The sequence below is a fragment of the Anthonomus grandis genome, chromosome 1 (genome assembly GCF_022605725.1).
Source record: "Anthonomus grandis grandis chromosome 1, icAntGran1.3, whole genome shotgun sequence".
NCBI lineage: Eukaryota > Metazoa > Arthropoda > Insecta > Coleoptera > Curculionidae > Anthonomus > Anthonomus grandis.
The window spans coordinates 13,748,249-13,774,681 of NC_065546.1; the positions used below are offsets into that span (position 1 = coordinate 13,748,249).

General features: G+C 28.5%; 1 protein-coding gene across 2 annotated transcripts in view; it reads right to left on the minus strand.

Moving 5' to 3' along the window:
* The window catches only part of LOC126737691 (protein Shroom), a 267,451-nt gene that overhangs the window by 2,565 nt on the left and 238,453 nt on the right, over positions 1-26,433 (minus strand). For both annotated transcript variants that reach the window (XM_050442804.1, XM_050442724.1), the window contains 2 exons: positions 268-1,310; positions 5-182 (listed from right to left, as the gene is read on the minus strand). In XM_050442804.1, the coding sequence (XP_050298761.1) occupies positions 5-182; positions 268-1,310 (1,221 nt within the window). The remainder of the gene's footprint in view (positions 1-4; positions 183-267; positions 1,311-26,433) is intronic.

Below are 26,433 nucleotides of genomic sequence, written 5' to 3' on the forward strand. Positions count from 1 at the left end.
TTACCTTAGTTTACTACATGAAATCTTGGAGCTTGTAGTAGTGAGAGATGGAGGTGGACTACTGCTAGGGGTATTATTTCGACTTCTAAAAGGTGAATTAGCAGGTCTAGGTTTAAGAGTAACATCCACTCTAAATAAGCCTTGTACGTAGTCTGTTGGTTTCTTGTGTTCTGGACCAGGAACTAAGATTTAAAAGATCAGATTATACGAAATATAATATGTTACGAGAATAACAGGATATCTATAACTATAATCTTCATAACTCACCTAAAATATCCTTTAATCTATCTGAACTAGGCAAATGGTTAACAAAATCTTCTGACAATTTCTCGCACTCAATCTCCTCCTGTAACTTCTTTCTCGTTGGCAACGGTGTTGGTGAAAGTTCCTCCTTCTCCGTCTGTGAAGATGCATCACTTGTGGTAGTGTTAACTCGTAAAACAACTTCTGTCCGTTGAATCAATTGCAACCCTTCAATAACTTTAGGATATTCATCTGGTTTATTAGGTGACTGTGGTTCAGGTGATGATTTTGGACTTAAAGGTGGTGACTTTTGCGTTGATTTGCTTAGAACTGGTGGTGATGATGCTAACAAGGAACTGCTACTGGGAGGAGAACATCTTAAGGGAGACAGTTTTATTGGAGAGCTTACTGGGGATAAGGAAGCTTTGATGTGTGGTGGATCCCTTGTTAATGAAGAGATAGACGTAGGTGAAGATATTTTGCTAGTGGGGGTTGAAGTTATCGGAGGAGAGGGCTTTAAATTAACCGGAGAAGTCATGATGGTATAAGATGGAGAAGAGAGAACGGTTGTTCGTAAAGGTGCAAAAGGTGAACTTCGCGAGGGACTTTTTGGTGGAGAGGATGGCGGTGATTTGATAGGCGATTTCTTTACAACGCCATTTCCATTTAGTGTCGAAAAGTTTAGATTTGTAGGCCTGTTATATTGACTTTGAGGAGATCTAGAGATCATTTTCGCATTTACAGGAAGCACATCCGGTAGTACTGTAGAGGGCGCTCGTGGTGGATCCTCGATTTTACTATCACACTGATCGTCTTTGAGTTTAAGTTTACTTTTACTATTAAAGGATGGTTTGCGCACTACATCGCATTTTAAACCATTACGACTTTGCCTGATTAATGGCCAAACGGTTTCTCTGCTGTTATTTTTAGGCAGTTCGTTATTAACTTCAGGTGATAAGGCGTGACCGTTGGGTGACATAGTGCGCTTGTAGCTGCCAGTTTCGGAGTCTGATACTATCAGTTCCCGGTCTCGTCTTGACGCTAAGTAGGAGGCTTTTGACTGGCTCCTAAAATGAAAAAAAAAACTTAATAATGTGGATGAATTTTTGAAACCTATATTGATTTTAAAAAAGGGCTTAGTAATAATCTAAAATATTCATCGAAAAGCTAATAAGTTACAATTTTTTTGGGTTTTTAGCGGAGTGGCTCAAAAATAAAAGGCTTTAAAATAAAAAATAATTTTGAGATTAAACCATTAATACGAAGGATAATTAAGTAAGTTTTCAAATATAAGCGCTACATAATTTAAGATTTTCTAAAATATTGAACAATATTTTGAAATAAAAACTTTTAATTCGGTATTGAGATATTCTTTTGCAATAAGTCTATGGAGGAAAAATATTTCGAGGAACTCGGACAAACCTCAATAAATCAGATCAACAAAATAAATTTTAAAATCAATACAGACCCCAAACATACAAAACCAATTAAAATTGTTTACTAAATGAATAAAAAAATCAATAACCTTGCCTTCAACTTGGTTCTAATAAATCTGTTAGAAACAAGCAAGTTTTTGTAATGGTTACAAAAATAACCATCAGAAGTCAATTTAAATTCACATTAATATGAAATGCATATATGCATTCCGTATTAAATGAGGCATACCAGAAAATGTTACATATCATAGACATGTTAATGGTTTTAATAATGTTGGTGCCTTTTTTAATGAAGATACCGTTGCAATATACAGCGGCGGTCAGTGTAGAGTCAGTGTATTTATTTTAATTATCAATATTTAAAAATTAATAAATACTGTGGGCTTATTAGTGGAAAGGGCGAAGCATTATGTGTCGAGTGTCAATCGAATGACAATAAGCTATGATCATCATAGTCTTATTTAATAAAAGATTTTCTTTTAGTTATAGTAATTCCGAACAATTCCTTCCTATAACTATGCCTTTGAAAAAGTTATTGCCATTTTATCAGCAGGCCTCATTTGAATAACCGAGGAACTATGAAAAATTTGTAAGTCAATCGCAAGAAATCAGTAAATGGAACCAGAAATAAATTTACAAGAAACGCTACATAATGACAACGTTTTTGGTAAGAATGGATTAAAGCTTATAAACGACCTCAAATATGAAAACCAAAAGAACCAGAAATATATAAGGCAAATCAAAATTAATATTATATTGTATTATGGCAAATTCGTTATGATAATGCTTTCCGACATGATATGCTTAGAAGATACGATATACATAATAATATCACTAAAATTATTAAAATAAAGGTTTAAAGTATCTTTAAGGTATTTATGGCTTTAAAGTTAATATTAGTATCAGCGTAATGTAATTATTTATTAACAGAAAATAAATGAAATAGGAAAAAGAAATGTTTTTGTTTAGTTATTTATACTTGCCTTACTTAATAAGTATAGAAACCATAGATTTTCCATTATGTTCACGTTCAAGATTTCTTAATATATATTTCAAAAATTCAAAATATAGACTTTGATTGTAGATGAAAATAATAAGAAAACAAGCAAAATTCTGAAGTTCATGCAAACCGAATCAAAAGAATAACAAATTCAAAGGCAGTCAAGGTGAAAATAATATAATTTCTCCATATGTCGTTTAAAAAAGCATAATACCTCTTATATAAGTTTGGTTAAAAATAGCGATACCTACATATAAATCAAAAGGTCGAATGATTGAACGGATATCGCCTGCAGTGAAAACTTGCAAAATCATAACGCATGTTCACGTTTTGGCAATACCAGAGCTTACGAAACCCAATTGAATGACACATTTGGTATCTAAACCAGTTAACTGTGTTTCTTTTATATTAGGGTAGGTCACGACAATGATTTGATGTCGTAATATGTTAGGAATAATATTAGCGCGGTACGCCAATGAAAGCGTAGTTATTTTCGAGAAGATTACATGTAGAAAATTACGTGTATCATAATGCAAAAAAAGCAAAGAAAGTGGTCATTCTACTCTGATCAGCGATGTAATTTTAAAACATTTTCTTTTTACGGTCTTGTACGGACAAGACGATATCCAACGACTTTGCCGTTGGCATTTTGGTATCTTCCTCTAATGATCTACCTCATTTAAAGCGATGATTTTAATTCAATTAAGTTGATTTAGTATGAAAAGAGGAAAGTTACTTTTCACAGATTTCTGGTATCTAGCGAAATATGTAAGCGATTACTATAGCAAGCTATGAGGTAATATAGCTTTTTAATATAGGTATTAAATATATGATCTTATAAATAATGGAAATTTTTGAAATTCGGCATATTTAATACTAGGCAAAATATAAACGATTTCAATGTTGGAATATTGAGTCAAATAAATATATAAAATAGCAAGCAATATATATATTTATTTTTAATCATAAATTGACATAATTTAATTAAAATGAAATACTACTAAAATATCAGGGTTTTTGAACATCGCGTGTAAATATACACTTTTGAATAATTAAAACATTAAATTATGCAATAATTTCTCTTTCATGCATTTTTGAGATATATTGTATTTTACCATTTTTTTTTACGTTTATTCGGGTTATTTTAAATAAATGGTGAATTGAAAATCTAGTAATATTTCTTCATAATTTTATTGTATGTATTTTATATAAATTTTTGTTATATTCTTTTACATTTTTAAAAACACAATTTTAGAACCAAAAGTAACTTATTAAAAAAGACAATGCTTTTTATAAGAGGAAACATTAAAGGCTATAGAAAATAAAATCCTAGCATTCCACCATTAAAGAAACATAAATTAATAGCTGAAGGATTAAATAGATTAAAAATTTTGTGACATAAATATCAAAAGAAAAAGGTATTAACATATATATTGAAAAATATAATAGGAGCTTAATTAGGATTCCAAAAAGAATGTAGAAAAGTAAGAAAAAAAAACAACAAAATATCAAAAGTAAAAAAACAAGGACTGAAACCTTAATAAAAATTATTTAAATTTTAATGGGACGTAATATGAAATTAATATAAAGTATCCAAAATACATATAAATGAAAAAAAATTATAATAAGTCTGAGAAAATATTTCTTTTAAATAACAATATTATTACAATCTTTTTCGTCATATTTTCTTCAACAAAATTAAAAAAAAAATATTAGAAAACAAAAAAAATCATTAAAAATACAGAGTCTTGTTATTGAAAAATATTGTATGTCTTAATGTTGACGGTGCACATTTTTAACATCTTTTGTAGTGAACTTCAGAAGTGTAAGTTACCTAAATTTTAATTACTTTAAATGGAAAAATAAAAATGCGAAAAATAAGATTTTGAAGGCTGCAATTTTGTTATGGGTAGAAGTAGTGCCTTAATATTCTAGGATCATAAAGCATTTTAGTGGCAGCCTTAAAACGATTCGTACGCATGCTGCCGCCATTTTCGTGAACGGTGCATGGCCTGTATGAATAGTGGTCGCTTTGAACATTTACTATGAATGAATTTTGGTAATTGGCTTATTTAATTTTTTAGAGCAATAAGATATTTAAATAATCATGAAATTTTTATTTATCAATTAATTATTTATTAGCTATATGGTTACTTCAGTTTATTTTATAAAATTTTTGCCTTTAATTTTTTTAAAAACCATCGCTTTGGGCGAAGATTCTTTCCGTATTTCCAAATAATATTTCTATATCACATTTAATATAGGGAACAGAACATTTGTGAATTGAATTTTTTCGATTCAATTCGACAATTTCAAAAAAATTTCAATATTTTCAATATTTCTAACTCTCTTAATATGCATTTTCCATCCTAGACTTATAGGTACTTTCTTTAGAAGTATTATTACTCCCCGTGTGAACAAATATATCATTTCAATGGCTCCCTGTATAGACAAGAATGTCTAGAAATAGAAATCGTCCTATTTTAAAATGAGTCAACATTAATATTGAATAATAAAGTAAATCATTAAAGCTGTCATTATTGGGCAGACAAAAAACAACACTGGATAATGGAAAACATGCAAACCACACTGAACATCCAGAAAAAGATAATGTTTGGGTAGGGATTACTGGTGACCGAGTTACAGGACCTATTTTCTTCCAAAAAAAATTTAAATATCTTAATGGAGCCACACATTTAGAATTCTCGTAGGAAGTCCTAGTGCCGAATTTATTTTGGTCCCTGACCCTAAAAAAGCTGACGTTCTGAATAGAAACATCTAGAGATCGCTTTGAATGGCCATTCAGATCTTCGGATTTAATACTTTTAAGTTTTTTCTTTTCTAGTTACGTGACGAGAAAAGTTTTTAAGATCGAAGGGGCAAATACTGAGGGTTTGTAGGAATCAATATGACAGGAGTGCAAGCTAACTTCCTAAAAGTAACCAGACATGTTCCAAACAAGTTTTACTTCCATATAGGGTATTATCAGGTATTATACGTGCTATTTAAAAAAATTATCGATGACGTATTATCTCATATTTAAGACACCCTGTTATAATTTACTTTTACACTAAAATAAAGGTAATTCAAAATACTAATTAACGTACCTGAGCATGTTTAAAAAAAACAACACTTTTGATTTAGTGAATTTATTCTTTTTTTTAAGTCAGAGACGCGTATTTTATGTTTAAGACTCAGATAAAAAATTAAACAAAAATTAAATCTGTTATTAATAAATAATTAAAGATACATTTAAGATAATATTTAGACAACAGAAGAGTAGATAAACCTATAATAACAAATAAGATCAAAAAATGATTTATGATGGGAAAATTACTTTAAGTACAGTTTTTAATAGGATAAAAATTTTAAGCAGATAACAGGATTAATAAATATCGTAAATTCAATATCATAAATTAAATAAATATTGAATATCAACTCAAGAGAAAAATCGCTATTACCTACAGCAATTAAGTAAGCAAACATAAAAGTTCCAATTGTGTTTCAACCTTTTCTACCTATACAAAGCTACAGTACCCGAGAGAGTACCCGATAAGCATTATCTATATAAACTCCCAAATACTTAATGTACCTTAATATCCTTTAATTTAAATAGTATAGACATGTATAGCAATCAACGCCCAGAGCTTATAAACAATAGAAAATCACCCCTCCGAACGCCAGCACTATAATATTACTTGATCATTCAAAAATGATTAATATTAAATTATCCACAGAATATTGCTTATAAGCTATATTGGTCTCAGGCAAAGCCAAATTGCAGCTATTATACGTCGGTACTACATATATTGGCACTATAAATATTAACAGAGAGAGCTCATCTAGGTAATTTGTGTAATAGGGCTTGACCTCTGTTACCACCCAGATGTTTATAGCAAGTCAACATTTTAAAGTATGAGGAAATAGATAAGTAACATGTAAAATTAATATGATTTAAATTGACTCAGCTATTATAAAAAAATCTCCAGCATGTTTAATATACTAGCGTGGAAAATGTATACACCAATAATTATACTATATAAAAAAATATGAATAGAAAAAAAACATGAAAACTTAACTGCTGCTTAACTGCTAACTAACTTAATTGCTGCTATAAAAATTTTGTTGTCAAAGATATCAAATAATTTACTTAAGGAGAATGTTGCAGAAGAGATGCATATTTTTAGAAATTTTTTACCCAGTTTTTTATTATTTAGATACTTTTCTTCTATAATGAGAATGACAGACTGCTAATTGTTCAAATAAAGTTTGTTATGAGTATACTAAGGCTAAGAACCCATTCTAGTATCCGTACATGAAGAAAATTTTAGATACTACAGCACTTATACTACAGACTTATAGACTTATAGACCTTTACACGCACCTCCTTAAGAGGAAAAGTCATTTATTCCTACATCATCATTTAGCCTCTAGAATAAATAAATGTGAACATTACAAGAGTAGATAATGTATTTGGTTTCACCGAGGGATGGTTGAAGGAAGATGCTTAGAGGCTATCAGATATGAGTTGACTATACTTTGCTTTAAAAGGTGATATTTACAAGTCCTTATGGTAAGTCAAATGACGCAAAAAAAAAAACATTATAGAAAAAAATCAGGTAAATAAAAATTTTAACTATTTCTAGTGATCGGCTCCTTAAGCAACTTAGAAATGAAACTGCCAATTAGCTTACTAGATTTTATTAATATTATTTACGGACCCTTATAATACGCCACTATTTATGTTCAGAGAAAAAACTGGTTACGTCAGCAAAAATCTAATATTCATATTTGTCTCTTTATTTCTCATATATTCAGGCCTCTGCTCATAACTTTGTTTTTTCTCTCATTATCTATAATTTAATATTATTGAATGTTTTTGCGCGAATAAAGAGATATCTAACTTTAAATGTGAAACAATAGTCCTGTAAATTTTAAACTGTATGCAATAAACCACGAACAAAATCTTCAAATCAGTCACATCGACATACACACATATAAAACCTCGCTTCATTTATCCATTTAGGGCAAATGTAGAAATTCTAATTTAATTCTATATTGATATTGGGTACCGTACTACCATAATAAATCGTAATCCAGTACCATAACGCTATGAAGTAATAGAAAAAAATTCCCACAGTTTACTTTGCCATTGTGTGACAAAACTGATATGCAAGTTAATCATCTCAGGACAGTAGTAGTCGTTGAGAATTTTAATCGAGTACGATATGGGGACATATGAAAATTGCCCATTGTTTTAACGGTCCATTTTTAAGTGGGTAAAACCAACATTTTTATTGCAAAGGGGGCAGCCAGAATAAAATTTGGTAATTTTTAAAACTAATTCTGTCAATTTGAAGGACTTAAGGTTATAAGGACTGGAAGAAGACGAGAAAGATGAATAGGAATCAGTATTACTTATATGTAAAATTGAAACATGTTTTTTATTATAGGCGGAATTTGAACATGTTGACGTATTGATTAAGATGCAGGAATGACTAAAGTTAACATAACTAAAATAATATGGCAAGTAGTTAGGCGGTCGATTAGATTTAATTCTACAAAGATTATAGGGTTAATGTTCTATAAAAAGTGGTTAAGGGGCATTAAGTGATTTTACAATTATTTATAAAAAGAAAAGGCAATTGATAAAAAAGAAATGTTATCCTGCTCCATGTTTCCCTAGCCCGAATTTGAAACCTGATACTTTTAAGGATAACTAGAAGAGATATTTAATAAAATGAAAGAAAAACTTAAAACCTTTCTTTAATTTTTTTTTCTTAAAGAATAAATTTTAAGAATTGCTTCTATTTCACAATACCTCAGAATAACTATAAATTCAAGTTAACGTAGACCCACCATACTTGATTAAGAGTAAATTGTGAAAATCTCTATACACTCCTTTTAAAAAACTTTCTAGATTTTATAGAAATATTGTTAATGTGCTTAGCATATATCTTTAAAATAGTTATACTCGTTGATTCTATGAAGAATATTATTAAATAGGACAATAATTGATCGATCAAAAAAATCGATTTCTTTAACAATATTTATGGTATTTTAAAAAACACCTTTTAGGAATAAAAAAGTAAAATAATTATTGCAGCATCGGTTTATATTTATTTAAAAGCAAAATTTCATAGTAATCAACCAATGATCGTAAGACTTTGAGGAAATCTGAAATATTATTGAAAAAAGAAAATTTATTTTAAACATATAGAAACTACCGAAGGAGCATCTTCTAATTTCATTTCAAAATTGGCTGAAATTTTATCGCTCTATTATGAACGAATTTATACACGCACTACTAAATAATAACGCATTATCAGTAGAACGTAATGCGCCAATTTGTGCAAACGCAGTGACAAACCGCATCACGAATAGAATGGTATATTTTTAATAAAGATTATGGTTGATATATGCTTATCACGTTCTTCGATTTTTTCAGAAGAAATGCCTTCGATTTTATTGTACTCTATGCTAACTCCTTCCTACTTGCTAAGTATAGAAAGCATTTCTGCAAGGCATACAGCTTTTATTAAATGTTGATAATAAATAAGTGGTTGATAAAGTGATTAAGCAATACTTAAGGCGGCAAAGGTCGTCAAAGTGCCCAAAAATTTCTGCGTAAATCACAAATTTAAAACTAAATAAAGTGAAATAACTTAATAACCAAAGTAAAAAACTTTCACTAAAATATTGCCTTTAAGCTTTGGAAAAATGAAAATTTTTTATAGAAACATTTATCTATTTAAAATTTTTCCTTTTTTATATTTTAAACTTTCTTTAGGTCAATTAAAGTAATAAAATTGAAAACCTAATATAAAAAAGTGCATTGGTTAAAAAAAATTCATAATTTGAAAAAGAGGTATCTAAGGAACATATTGTTAATTGTTGTCATTTATCAGCTATTTACTTCTAATAGCTTCAACTCAAAGTTCACAGTTAAGATATTGCTCGTTGAGACTTTCCTCTTGAAAAGTAATTTAACTTTCTTTAAAAAATTTTATACAAAGTACCCTATACATTGAACTGAATATACAATCTTATCCTAGGAAAAAAATTTTAAACCTTTCTTTGCTTAAAGGAATTTTCACCTTGAACAACTTAAAACAGCCGTTATGACCCAAAAACAGACTAATGGTATTGGCCAAAATTTAACTATAACGTAAACGTGAACCTTAACTCGTGATAAGATAATTATTATTACTGTGGACGTGCACTCGTGCACTTTCGAGGCACAAAGAACCCTAAGACGCGATTAAAACTGTTTTCTTTGTCAGTTAGGTAATGACGTTAGTTTAAAAGCGGTTATTTTCTGTGATTTGTGCGCTACGTGAACCATAATTACTACGTTATTTTGCTTAGTCTGAGGGCACAAGCGGAGTTTAGTTTTTTAAAGGAGATTTGAGAATTTCTTGAATATTTGGCAAATAATTCTATTTCGCTCCATTTAAAAAGCACAAAAAAATATTAAGCTTCAAGCAGTTTTAAATTAATATATAACCATAATACTGGCACACAGTATTGAATTTTGATGCAGACGGGTTTTTGAAAAAACACTCTAGTGCTTTAACTTTGTCTAACTTACACTTTACGTTACTGAGAAATAACACCTGTTAAATATTTTATTTGCAGACTATGAAATGACTGCGCAGGAGTAATGCTACTAGTCTTAATATTGCAATATTTTTATCTTTTTTGTGTTACATTGGTTTTGTACTTGGAATGACGACTAGTACTTCCGCAAATGGCCAGATTTTACTCTTTTACTAATATTATTAGTAATGTAAAGTAAAAATCAATAAATTGATAATCATTAACCTAACAAATAAATCTTGAAGACCCTCGTGAAAGAAGAAAAAAATATATTAAAAAAACTAGAAAAAATTTGGACAAGAGGAACTGCTACCTTTCAAATTTCTTATGGGTACTAGAATTAAATTACGATATTATATTTATTTTGCAATAAGCTTTAATATAACACTACATGCATAGTTGGAAGGAAGGTTTTTTATTGATCAAGAACATAATTAAACTTAACTAAAGTCTTAGAGTATTAAAGTCTTTTACTGAGCCTGTTCCTTGATGTTTCAAAAGGTCATGATCCATCAAAGCAAAAAATTTGTTAAATATAATTATTACTGTGATTATAAATAATAATGCCTATTTAATAATAGTACCTTTTTTGACTAGAATTAAATGCTGTTTTATTATTTTCACTCGCAAATGTACGTACAGGGAGGTCAAGAAAGTTATGATTTTTTTAATCACTTAATGTTGTTGTATGTGGCGCTATCTAGTGGCAATGGCAAAATAGATATCATATTCTAGTTTCCCATCCCAAATAATAAGAGTAGGCCAAATTTTAGGTTAATCTATCCAGTGGATTCCAAATATTTCAATAAATGTTTGGTAAAAAATTAGTTTTAACACCCTGTAGAACGAAAACCAATAACATTTTGCGAAGGGATATTGAGCTTAAACGGTTTATTTTCTTGTCAGGTATCCTACATTAACCTATGTCCAATTAATTACGGGACATCCTGTATAGGAATCATAGTGCAGATGTACTCGTATGTAACTTGTATAACAAAATAGAAGTGTAGACATAAAAACAGGTATTTCTATGAGGCAGGTAACAATTACTATTTTGACATCATTCAATGAATTGAAATGACCAAAAATCAATACCTTTTTTCCACTTTTAATAATTAATTCTAAAGTTATTCCTACAAATTTTTTCTTTGCTTTTCAGGATAATTTTCGTGATTTACGGTGTCAGAGTAATACCAGCTTTATATTTTTTAATTAAAACCATAATGAGTGTTAAAGTAATTAATTAAAATAATCAGTGATGTGACGGTGGAGAATAGAGTGAGTCACATGTTATTATTATATAGAATAGAAACTATCGGCTATTTAAACCTGGGTGACTAAGAAATCTATGGATATATATTAATATTGGCTCACTTAGAATACTGTAATTGGATATACAACACGTGATAAGTAATCTCTTCTAAAAATAAAGCTTTATATAAAACAAAGCAGCAGTTACTAATTTACTTAAACTAGTCATAACCCTTTATTGTAAGTACTTTATTAGAGCTGAAATACCTCTATCTCCTTTACAGCTAAAGACCTGTTTGCATTCCCATATAAACTTTTTGATTCCACCAGTTGATTTATACGAAAGTGAGGCCGATCATTTTTGCCTAACTTAAAAGGTTACGAGAGGTAAATGTTTAATGTGTGTAAAGAAATATATCAGCCTTTTTTTCTTATTTTGAATCTTATACATATCATCTGACTATCTTGTTGCAAACAGAACTTGATCAGGTTATAATGTGAATGGGTGACAATTTGTAATCATCTTATTCTTAACTAGACTTCCATTAATAAATATTATATTATAGTAATATGTTGTCTTAAGCCAAGTGACAAAACTTAAAAACTTTCAGGAAAATTCTAAAGATCTTTGAAACTTTGATTGCAGAGAGCAGAAATATATTTATTTCATTTCCTAAACGTATCACCTTAAAATACTATTTTAATTATTCCTAAGACATTAAGATTTTTTTATGCCCCTGTTAGAATAGCTTTACATCTCTATGTTCTTCATACGTCTATGTAATGTAAATGTATTAAAATAATATCATCAATATAAATAATAAATCTCAAAATAAAAGCAATATTATTCCAAATAATTGTATCCATAAAATATTTATATGCAGCAGAATACTGAATGCCTCATTACATATGAGATAAAACTGATAAAATTAAAATAACGCAGTGTCACTTAAAAGAAATAAGAGCTAAAAAAATATTAAATTTCATATTAAAATTTACGAAGTCTTCATTACTAGTAATGTACAAACCACCCGTTATGTACTTGAACCGTCACAAACTTTGCTACCAATCAAAATGTAATTCAATACAAGAACGAATAAACCAAACGAGCAAATACTACATTTTTTTAACGGTTATGGCCATATTGTTCTGAACGAAATATATTCAATATGTCAAGCGTGTGCCTGGTTAGTGGCGCGATTTCAAAACGGCTTAGTTTAATAATGCCATTAAATTAGTTGTACGTGACCTTTTGAATTTGTATACCGGTAACCTTGTCTAACCCAGATTTCGGAAACACGAAGCTAGGTATGAATAGGGAATATTGTATACTGTATCGATTTGTTTTTTAATGGTCTTACTAAAGTATAGATTATTTAAAGGTAATTTAATAAACTAAGTGGTACATATATTCATGTAAGTTATGCATATTATTTGCCTTAAAAACCTTATCAGCAAATTAGTAAAAATATACCTTTATCAAAAAAAGATCGTCTCTTAAAAAAATATTTTATTTATTTTTTCTTTGTAATTTACCTTCGTCACATCATTTAGAGTTTAATTTAATTTTTCGATTACCTATTTAGCACTAATATTAGAGAACCCACAACCTTGTATTTAAATTTATAATGGATTAAATTAAGCAAAACTAGTTTAGCTATAAAAGTGATACTACATATTACTGCAAGTGAGTAACATGTTTATTTTAAATGCATTTTTTGTTGTACAAAAAGGAAGGTTGCAAACGAACTTATTTCATTAAGTAAATATAATATTATAATGTATATGTATATAATAAGTACTACTTAAATATTTTTCTACTATGTTATTTTGATTTCCTTATCTAGCAGTATTTTTTAGTAAATATTTAAGTAGATTCTCTATATACTGCATTAGTTTTTTTATAAGTGGGTATATGAACAATATCTAATTACTTAAAATTACAAAAGTTTTCTAATGTAGATTACCAAAGAGGTTATTGATTTTAAATATTTGTTTAAATTATACGTTTTATGTGAATATGTATTAAAATCTGTTAAATTAAAAAATAATTCTGCCTAATTTTTTATAATAACTATTACGTTTGTAAATGCTTAATTTAGAAGATATGAGTTTTCATATTTACGATTGATCTTTGGACTACGGACGAACTTCCAAGGTGTATTCTATTAATTTAATACTAAATAGCCAAAAAAGAGATTAGTTTTAAATTTTTAAAATCCTGCCATTTTTTTTGAAATTGTAAATATCAGGTATTTTGACCCTGTGATAGCAACTTCTGCATAAAATATTTGATTATGTAAGCCAGTTTATAATTCACTTATTTTTTATAAATAGTTTTGGTAACTACTAATAATCTAACTTAACTAATAGTCTTATTTATTATTACTCTGAAATTTTAATAGATCTACCAACCTCAACTCAAGAAAAATCCATAAACAAAAACATAACACATACAATTTAAATCATAAAATTCTCAAATAAATCAAACCTATTTGCTTATTCGTGTAGGTGCAACCTGTTTCGATCCGCCCTTCTAGAAGCAATAAATTCTCAAGCGACCAACGAAACCCTGATCTTAATGAATATACACGCCAACGTTAACGTTTTAATTAAGTCGAACAAAAACTAAGTAAAACTCAGTTTAAACATATTTATTATGGAAATTAAATCTAATTGTTTTCTGAATCGGCCTAGAGACGATATTTTCAATGCATTTTGTTACATAAAGTACCTTTCACCCGTTTCAAGCAACCAACGCATATTGGAATCCATTTTGATTTGTTATTATTATGCCGTGGATAAAGTTTACCTAATTAAAATTTAGTATTTTTTAGGTCTTTTTTTCTAGAAATGATAAAAATTTGTAACAGGATAGTTAAATAATAAAGCTAATTGCCCATATAGATTACGCAAAAAATATACTTTAACTACTTATATTGCTATATAAAAGTGAAAATCCTTAATAATAGCTAAAAACAAAATCAATATCGAACTTGCTTTAATTAACAATAATATTTTACATAATAGCCTTACATAGAAAACATAGAAATATTAAAAAAAAAAATTGGATAAATGGAACTTGTATAATAGGTATATAAAGTTGTGAATATAGTAATCTCTTTGAATCTTCTAGACCATTGTAAATTTAAACTTTAGTTATAAGTATACAATTAGTAACCATAAACAAATTTTAAAAAATTACTTAAGCTGTCTGTCTGTTTGTCCCTACTGGATAATAATATGCATATATACTAGTCTCGTATTTCATTATTTAAGATTAATTTTGGTTATTGCATTTTTTTATTCGTTTTATAAAAAAACAAATGTTTCTCAATTAAGTTTTATTAAACCGCCTAACAGATTCGCATTCCTATTAGGCGAATAATAATACATTTACCTTTATTCTAAATTATGTAAATCCGATTAAATATGCATAGAAAAAAGTAAAAAAATAAGAAAGTCTGCATAAAGAAAAAGAATATTGTTATCAAGTAAAACTATTTATTATTAATCTCTCAACGTTTTATGACATGTGCTGGTTCCAAGGTAAAAGTGGTAAATTAGCATATAAAATCTCAATATTAAAAATTTATTTAAGTGCATATTAGTTCCAGATCAAGGATAATCGAAGCGTTATTTTGGTATATTTTTATTAGTAAAGTTTATAATTGGACGCTTTCTAATTCGAGAAGTTTTTATAGAGAAATATATTTTTTAAATATATTTATTTATTATCTATTAGACTAAAACCATATTTGGCGAAAAGTTATTTCTTAGTTATTCCATTGGTGTAAGTTATATACGTAAAGTAAATATATAAATATAACAAAAGAGTTTCGATCTATTAAATTTAAGGTTTATTCTAGCTTATTTATTAGCATTTTTTGACAATAGATATTCTCTATGCAAAAATACAAGAATTGTTTATATTTTTTTATGATAAGACTTTACTAGAATTTGATCCCCATACCTTGGGATTTTCACTGAGAGACGATGTGTATCCATTGAACTGAAAATGCACAATATTTCGCTATGGTATAAAGTCGTCGCTTCCTGATTCTTAAATATTATACTTGAATTGGCATTATGGTAATGAACCATTAAAGGCAATAAAACTTGAAACAAATTTTTATAAAAAAATATTTTTTTTATGATTTACATTATAGCTAGCGTCTGCACTGGAACTTCCTCTACTACGAATAAATGAAGCTCATAGCGAAGATCTTATATCTGTGTCTGAATATTATAGTAAAGAACTTGAAATATATGTTCGAAAAGTGTTTAATAATAGTTAAATAATTCCAAGCACTATGTTTGAAAATTTAGCTAGAATTATTTAGATGCAGACTAGTGTCATTAAAGAGATACTTACAAGAGTTGATAAAGATAAACTAAAAGAGTATGCACAATTAGATGAAACATTTGAGTTCGCCGAGTTAACGCATTCAATATCTATTTTCAGCCAAGGTAATTACCAAAAAGAAATATTTGATAGCAAATAGCACTTTTCATTGCATACTAATTAAATATAAATGTTGCTTATAATATCGTTTATAAAATTTAAATTGTTCTTTAATGTTTACTATCTTCTAAACTTGGAATTATAGGCAAATATTTTTCACTTCTTTAGTGTGCTATTTTTTTAGATATCGTTTCAGCCTGGAAGATTATATTTCTCAAAATCTTTTACAATTAGAATCTGTATTTAATTTTCAACTGTTTTTCATTTTTAATATAGGGTTCTAATAACAGTCTTCAATATTTTACTATTAATATATTCAGGTAATATTTTTTATTGTACGCGGTGCTTCGGCCATATTTCCGGAAGTATTTCGTTAGATCTAAATTTTCATGTTGGCAGTACATACATACATGGACTTAAATAACTATTAAGTATTAGGCTTATAGATTTGATGATATCCACCTCGTTGAAGTTTCTCAAGAGCACCTAGGGAGAAATATCTTTAAATAAAATTTTGTATGCATTACTTAATAGCTTGATCGTTTGTCACATTCTTCTTTGTGCTGTAACTCTTTTGGTTTCTAGATTAAATGCAAAACTTCTTTTTGACGAGCCGTCGCTCTCTTATATTATTGGGATCGCTCCGATATGCAATATCCACTATGCTTAAGTGATAGTTTGTACTTTGATTAATATGTGCCTTCAAGATTGGGATTAAAATGCAACATATATTCTTTATTCTTTAGTTCTATCATTTGTTAAATTTATTTTTGGGTCAAAACTTGTAGTTCGAATTATTATTTGAAATTCTTAATAATATAAAACTTCATTGCTCTTAGTGAATTGATTTTATGATGAATTTAATAATTTACTAAAATCATAAATTAAATACCCATAATAAATACTAGCATTATGTAGAAGTTTAAATGAAATAAAATATCCACGGTTTATATAATAGTATAACAAAAGTGATAGTTGACATTTTATACTAACTAGATAATTTAATAGAAATAATATCACTTATATTTCTAAGTATATTTTTTTATAGACATATGTGTTTATTGGAAAACTCCTATTAGTTCTTAAGACTTTTTAAAACTAATTTTAAAAACCCTATTTGAATCTGAGATTTATCTTACAATATGATACCTAAGTTTCTGATGCTTTCTGTTTGACTACTATAGTAGCTTATTTTTTTATTACAGATCTAAACTTTTAATGCCTACACAGTTTTACTAATACAAGTTTAGTCTTCTTTAACACATTATTTGAAAGTGGTAATTCACTAAACATACAAATGAATTTTCATACTAAAAAAAATAGTTTTTAGTGATGAAGTAGTAACAAATTTATTAGTTATTATAGAATTTACAAAAACTAATAGCAAGTTTTTCAAAAATATTTTCGTATTCTTAATATCACTCTTAAAAAAATTGTAATACAATAACGGAATAATGAAAGAGAAAAATGTCTAAACTACTGTATCATTAAGCATTCATTATAAAATGATTAATTTTAATAGCAAAAATAACTTATAAAAAATTAATCTTGTTTACAAAGTTTAATTTACCCTAAAAAAAGAGTAGGTTCATACTAGAAATTATATTGAATCCGAAAATAAATTGATTTATGTTATACCTTTACGTAAACTAAACTTAGTTAAATAAGTGACACTTATATACATATCAGTTATGCATTTTATTATGGATAAATATAGGCTATGCGAGTATTTATTATGTCCGTACTTCTGTGATAATATTTACTTTAGTCATATTAAGTTTAAACTAAATATTTTTTTTGTCAAATTTTCAATATGTCATAACTCACTCTTTTTTTCATAAAAGGATTTTTAGTAGTTAAATTTTTAAACAAATACTTAACTCTCTACTTTTGTATATTTTATATAGAACGTGTTTAGGCTACTTATTTCAAAGTGGTGATTCACTAAACATACAAATTAATGTACATTTTCATATTAAAAAAAATGAGTTCTTAGTAATGGAGAAGTATCAAATTTAATAGTTATTATAAAATTTATAAGAACTAAATGCACATTTTTTCAAAAATATTTTCGTATTCTTAATATCATTTTTAAAAAAATGGTAATACGATAACGAGATACTGAAAGAGAAAAATGTCATAACTACTCTATTATTAGGTATTCATTATAAAATGATTTATTTTAATAGCAAAAATAACTTATCTTTAATAACTTATGTTTAATCTTGTTTACAAAGTTTAATTTACCCTAAAATGCTGCAATAATATTTACTTTCATACGTCATATTTAGTTCCAACTAAATATAATATTTTTTTTGTCAAATTTTCAAAATAAGTATTTCGTAACTTACTCTTTTTATCGTAAAAGGATTTTCAGTAGTTCGAGAACACTATCGAACCAGTAATATTGCGGTAATTAGAAAATCAGAGGGACATATATGAAATGTATCTTTAGAAGTACGTTTAATACAATTCCTACAGCATGAAGCACCTCCTTATTATGAAGTTTTCATTGGCCACTGGTTGGATGATCCATACCCTAACTAGTGGAATGGAAAGTCCTTTTTAATATCCACCTAGGTCCCCAGACGTAATATCTCTTGACTTCTTCTTTAAGGAATCATCTAAAATATCGTCGACGAAATGTGTTAAGTTGCTATCTCTAATTTAACAAATTTGTCAGGAGAGCATTAAAACGTCATAGAAATATTTTAAGACTAGCTGCAGATAAAAAACTGCTAGCATATTATGTCGGCGCAGTAATATGACATCTCAAAAAATAAAAAATTCCAATTTGTATTGCAGATATTTTTTTATTAAAAAAAATTGGAGATTTTTTCGAGGAGCAGGATTTCTTTTGATGAAAAGGAGCAAAGTTTGTCGATTTTTGGGAGATAGCAGTTTTTCACCTAACAAAAAATAAATTAAAAAAAAAGTTTTTTTAATGAAAAACTTTATTTTATAAAAAAAAATTCTAAATTTTTATTTAAAAAAAAAACAAGATTAAATCTTAAAAATTTAAAACTAAAAGTTATTCTTATTATTAAACATAAGTTATTGTTATTTATAAAAGGCGATAAAGGAAAACTAAGTGTATGGTAAGTTATCATGGAAATCATAGTAATCTGGTGGTAAAGTACTCTTAATATGTTGAAGATCAGCATATTTTCGTGCTTTAATGGGAAGTCTATTTCCATGTAACTGCTTTAGTTTAGTCCAACCTTTATTTTGTATCACATTTCTTCTTTGAGGTAAAATTGTCCATTTATTACCAAATCTTTCTTTATAAAATATTTTGCCCTGGGGTGTGCACTTTAAAGCACGTATATCTATAACTTTGCTGCCTCCTTTAACTCTTCCTGGACGAAGAGTTTTATAAGCCATAACATCGGAAAAACTCTTAAAAAATGTGTGTTCCAAATATTGGACAATAAAAGGTTTAGGGTTTCGTCGAGCAGTCATGCAAAGTTTTATGTATTCAGCCAGAACATTTACGACTTTTTTGCGCAAGCATCTTTCTATGCAAGAATGCATGCTATCTGCCTCCATCTCGGTGTGGCCAGGTTCAAAAAATTTTTGTATTATTGTTATTTGTTCTATAACAGCCACATTTAATAACGAGTTTGCCATAACTGCGTTACGATTTTGGTAACTGCATCCATCGCTGTATATAATTATTTCAGCTTTATCGTTTGCCTTTATAGAAGGTAACATTTATTCTTTTAAAAAATATGCCTAAATTGAAGCAAATTCTTCAGCATTAACACCTCTTTCGGTTTCATTCCATAGAAAACAGAAACCGTCATGGTTGATTAAATTATAAAAACACATGTTGTGAACTTGGAGTTTCGTCCTATAGTACAAACTGCTCACCTGTGATTTCGGCGCTAACAAAACCGCTTGCCTATCTGCAGTTAAAACACATGCTTGTTTTTTTTTGTCTGCCTCCTTTTCTAGTCTTGCTTCTTCTTTCCTCGAAATGTGCAACTGATATTCATCTTCACTAACTTGGCTTACTTTATATCTTGCACATTTTTCACATTTACCTTTTTTGGGCCTAAACAAAGCAAGGTTTTTCAATTCAAAAGCCGTGTTAAATTTTGTTCTTGATAGCGGCTTAATCTTATGTCGTGACTTACACCAATCTGTTGCATAAAATTGATAAAGCGATTGTTTTGATGACCATTCTGGTAAAAGGTATTTTTTATTGGTAGACACCCTAACAGAAGCCTTGTCTGCCCTAATCTAACCTTGGTAGATTCCATTACCGGAAGAGAATTTAAAAATTCTTGTAACTGTTCATTGCTTTCTAGAAATGGTTTAATGCGATCCTCGTTTATTAGTCTTTTATAGCTTGGGCGCTTTGGAGTGTCTTCATTTTTAAAGTCATTTTTCCAATTAAGGACTGTCCATCTACCTATACCTAATGTGTTTAAAAACATGGTTCTACAGACTCTCACATTAAACGCATCAACTCTTAAGTGATAGATCAGTGACTGGGATCTCCTAGATTTTTCCGTTTCTTTTTTATTGCGATGTCGCTTTGTTCCTTGAGCTGTTACTATTGTATTTATGTACATTTTCTTTTCACCCCATGTAAATTGTTTCCAAAAAATTTCAAATAATTTTTTTCTTATGCTTTCAGTCACTAAATTACACTTCAATAAACCCCCTTTTCTATTTTGACATTCACACCTTTTCTTCATCTTCCTAGGTTCTTTCGGCTTCTGATAAGTCCATTTATTATTGGTTTTTAACCAACCTAAATACGATTTTGTTTTTTTTCCGCAAACCACTCCATCTTATTTACTTCAAATTTTCTCTTGCAATTTTTTTTTGGTAAATCCTCTAACTCTGAGATAGTTGTAGAGCTGTTTGAATACGGTACTAAAGTTATTTCCATATCACTCTCATCTGAATTTACTTCGTCAGGATCAACTAAACGTCTATTTGGTTCTCCCAGGGGTGTCGCATTTTTTCATTTTAAGTGCCTTCTTTTGTTACTAATGATGTGTTGCTTGCTTCCATATTTTCATTATTTGCTGGTAGGATTATATCCATAGAACATTTATCTATAATATCCAAAACCGTGGCGGCATAATAATATTCAGATAAGAGCGTATCGCTTGTAGGTACTATGTCACCGGAATAAGAAAACACTATCTATGTTGTGCAATTTTCCATTTTTTCAGTGGAAAGTACTTCCAAAAATTATAATTCAACATTATTTTCAACTGCAGTTAAGCTTATCCAAGGAACATCAAAATAATTTTCGCATTCTTTCACATCATTCTCAGCATCTTGTACAAAATTATAATTTTCTGTGAAGTTTATAATATCATTATCTATAGAGGGAGCAATCTCTTGGCTATTATTAAGAATTGAAGTTGATGATTCTTTATAGCTGGATTTATTAGAAGCTTCTTTTGCCACGGCAACCATTAACTTTCCTCGGGTACTCATAAAAAAGTTAAGAACATAGTACTGAAAAAATGGTTTTTTAATAACTGATTGCAACAGTTATAGTTTAGTAAATATTTAAAGCTAATTTTACTTTTTACAAATGTATTATAATTATTGTACTAAATAAATGAACGATCAATTGAAACGATCTAACTCGTGTAAAGAGAATAATATTTCATTCAGTTTATACCAACTAAAAATATTAGGCAAAACATATTTACAAATAATAATGAAATATTAAATGTTTCAATAACATTTTTAGAATAATTCTTTAATTTAATTTTTTTCGTTATCTACAAAAAATATTTAATTATTACAATAAAAAATCTTTTTTGTTCTATCATTCAGAAAAAATGCAAAACTGCTTAATCCTTTCAATTAAACTAAATGCCCAAATATTTACAATGTAAAAGCCGCTAACTTTATTCTAGTAAATGGTGATAATTTTTGATCAAAAGAATACAAAGTTTTATAAGGTAACAACGTAGTTTTGATAAATTATGTTATAGAACCATTGTTTTATTCATACCTTAGCCATAAACAAACACTAGAATATAACTAATTTCAAAAAAACCAAGAAAAATCGTCAAAAATACAAGAGCAACACAAATCGTAATGCAAATACTGGACATAGCAGTATTGCATGTGTTAAATTTATATCGGGTGGAGATAGCAGGGATTATTGAGGCCAAAAAATACGCTAACGTGTCTCTCAAATGGATGTAGCGGTTTTCAGCAAGGTTTTTTCTAATATTAGTCATACAAAAAACCGTTTGGTGTTAGCAGGTTAACACATTTCGTCGACGATATGTGGTTTTTAAAACGCAACCTGAGTCACTAGAGCAACTCCAGCATAGAATAGTTTAGGAATGCCGTGGTATATCCAGGGAAACATTTCCAGATGCCCAAGAAGAATTTGATAATAAGATATATTATTATCTTTAAATAATAATAAAAATTTTAAATTTGTGTTTTTATTTAATGTTTTTCTCCATAAACAAGAAATAATTTTCTCAAATGTGGCTTTCTATAATATCATTAGAAATAATGCTTTAGGAGCTTCAAGATAATGTATCAATCGACCTCACTTTTTACTTAAGATTTAAGCGGTGTATCTCATCCTGTCCGAGTATATATATGCCTCTTCATCTTATAGAAACTATCTGAAAGGTTTTCCTAAATTTAGTTTTTTGTTGCCAGGAGATGGCCATTTCAATGATTTCAATTGTCACTCTGTATAACAACCATATTTAGATAAGTAGTAGATATAAATAGATAGCAATAGTAAGAAATGCATACATAAACCAATCCTATATACATATCTTCCTTTACAAAATAATTGACTTAATTTATTACTGAAATGCGAAAATTGTGCGCTATTACTGGCGAGAAAATATTAAAGTCTGCTTTGAAACTCCTCTTGATATTTGGTATAACTTTGTCGGGTCATCAATAATCCCATATAATTCTATTTTTAAGTCCTTAAAAATCTGCAATTGAAGTTTTTTACAATTTAATTTTTAAAATAATCTTAGAGATAAATCTGAAAACCATGCAAGCTATTACATTGTACCTCGTCTCCCAATCCTACTTGTGTTTTGTTTTTAAAAGGTACGAGTATTTAGGTATTTATACTCGTAATTAGGATTTAAACAGTGAAATATATACTGTATATCGTAATATAAATATCTATATAACATTGTACAATTTTCTACTACAAAAAATGAGATGAGGCTCCTAAAAGCCTAGTAGCAAAATCTAATCCGAAATCTTTTAAATCTCATTTAATTTCATCTAACTGATTTACCACATCACGTTGAAATTATGGAGATGTTTAAAGCAGAAAAATATATTGAGTCACACGAGCATTGACTATTATGGTAATAAGCTTATTTTAATTAAGCAAGAAAACATAATTATCTAACTCACATTCTTAATTTACACATTTTATTTTTATAACAGGTATGATATATCTTCTCTTGACGAAGATGCTATCTAAAATATTATACGAAATAATTACTCTAAGCACGCAACTCCAAGCCGAATGCGGAAACTTACTGTTTTGTCATTTGGTGAAAGTCGTATCATTTGGAAAATTATTCAACATGATATCTTATTTTAGTAAAAAACCAACAAATTGAAACCTTAATGATGATTCTCATGCCGTAAGAGAAACATAATATAATAAGGAAATAAATATTTCTTTGATGTACCAAGCAAACTGACTAAACAAACTAACTTAAACTAAAGATGTTTGTATTAAAAAGGGGATAAATTGCTTCTATTATTAATAAATTTTCTCTTAAAACCTTATGCTTTATTTTGTCTTTAACACCGATATCCTATTTTCGTGACTGATTATATATCTTATTTGCCTTTCCTCTGGTTTATAATTTTGCCCTGAAGAAACCAATGAGTAGAAACAGATATTGTCAAGCCCCATGTTTATTATTTGTAGGTCATAAAAAATTGATTAATTAAGTAACTATTAGATTTAAATATTACCTCTATTAAATTATTGCTAAATTTCTTATCGCCTAAACAAACTTAACATACCGCTTCATATATCTAACAGCCATTTCTATGGCACAAAACAACACTTTACCACTAAACACAATCGACCTTTTAGCACCATAAAAATTAACATTACCATCGACTTCCTTCACGCCCGTCTGCCGATCAACTGATGAAAAAGATTCTTACTAACTGTTAAACGATAATAATTTCAACATTTTTAATGCGTCACCTAATATTTATTCACAATGTCGCTTTCTTACGTGTCATAGCAAGAAATATTGGCAAGATGGCAAGTGACGATGGCACCACCCAGTCCGATTGGTACCTGCCATTCATATCAATTTTAAGTAAATAAAAAAAATATTGTAAATATATCGCACATTGCCCTGTTGAGCAATATGGAGTAAGCCGGGTTTTGTTTGTATTCTATGTGGTCGTATGTGATGAATCAGCTTATTTAAATATGATGAATATTTCAGTTTCAGTATATTCGGGATATGCAAGATTAAACATGTCTAAAGAAAAATATAATATACTTTTGAGGCATAATCTATAATAATATGATTCCCGTTTTCTTTTTTTAAGGCATAAATTATTTTGATTATACTTCCTTTAACCTTAAAAGATAACATAAAGATAAAATAAGATGTGAAGACATTTTAATTATGTGTAGTTCCTGCAATTAAAAAATCACAATTAACGCATCGCGTGCTACAGTAAGCATATTAAAATCAAATTTGTCACGTCATACTTTCTTCGGTATTATTAATGTCTTTCCATTTTTGTGATGTGCGCGGAATATATGCTTAATACGAGATAAGCAAAAAATGCTAATTATTTTTTTAACCACTAATAAATATGCTAAAATAATGGTTTCTTGCTAAAATAATCGACTTTGAAAATAAAATAAGAAAATACATTTAACATATTCAAGACATGAAACTAGGTTTTTATATCAATATCTAATAGTATTTTAAGTGCTTAGTCAAAACTGTTCTACTTGCCTTATCTTAAGATTATAACAAAACAGGGAACAATGAAATGAACATGACATAGCGCCAAAATTTACCACACCCGTAATTAGTTATCGATATTTTAGGCCAGGACGACCAGGACTGGAATCACACAAACTACCAAAATAACTAACGTAATATTGCTTTATAGAACGTGTTATGTTTACTATGGCTATTTATATTTCAGCGCCAACAGATATTTTATGAACTGTATGAAGGTATTCATTATATACTTAGGAAAACTATTGTCATCAATACCCTTATAATAAAATCTAATTAGATGTTAAAAGTTTGAATACCAGAACGAATTTTTAGTGCTTCTCAGGCATCACATGACTTTTTAGTAGGTCCTTTTCCTATGACATATAATTAAACATCCCAATATTTTAGGGAACTTAGAGGTTTAAAATTAAATCCAAAGTAATTTTTTAGGTACTATATAATTAACTTTACAAATACAAATACAGATACAAATAGATTTTATTTGTCAGTTTTATAAGAAATTTTTACTTTTATTTTAGTATGAATTAGTATTTCTTTTAACTTTTTTAGAAATAGACCTTATACATTGCACGTCGTATACGATATAGCTTATACTTTCTCTAAGCTTGTTTTTAAGAATGTATATGTAAGGCATTACATATTAATATATTTTCTTGAAATATATACAGGATCGGGAAGAACGTACCAAATCCCAGGTGAGTGTTCTAGATATAAACATAACATTAAAAAACTCATATGTTTTTATCCGATTAAAATTTGTTTATATTTATCATAATATAAATGTTTTAAATAGTTTACCGCTTCTTGCATATGCAGGGGTACCAATTGCTTGATCCATTTTGTTGTACTGACATGTGCTAGTATCAGTGCAGGGTATTTGACGCGTTTGTTTGTTAATTTATATATCATTAAAATTGTCAAAAAAATGCCACATATCTAATTAAATTTAGAATACGCAACAGCTGATGAAAAGATTTTTAAACCGCAGAAATCTGGAATGCAAAAATGTATTTATCAAAGTTTTGTTTTTTAAAGTTTATTAAACAAACTTTGCAAGATCGTAATCCTGCCCAGTACTTACATAATCTGAATGAGCCACTCAACATAGAAGAAAAAAAATTCTCTATTCAATTTGAAAGAAGATAATACAACGACCAGATCACGAAGACTGCCACTCTATTGATCAGTTCACAGATAAGAGTAATCAACACACTCAACAAGCAAGGCTTATATCCATACCATACCAAAGAGCAAGTACAGCACCTACAACCAAATGATTACCGATGAAGCAACATTCACATGTGATAGCATCATTATAAATCACAACTGTTATGTATAATCAGATAAAAATCCACGCAATAATCAAAACTATTTTTCAGAATAAGTTTTTGGTAAACGTGTGCTGTTGTATAGTCGATAGTTATTTAATTGGCCCACACATTT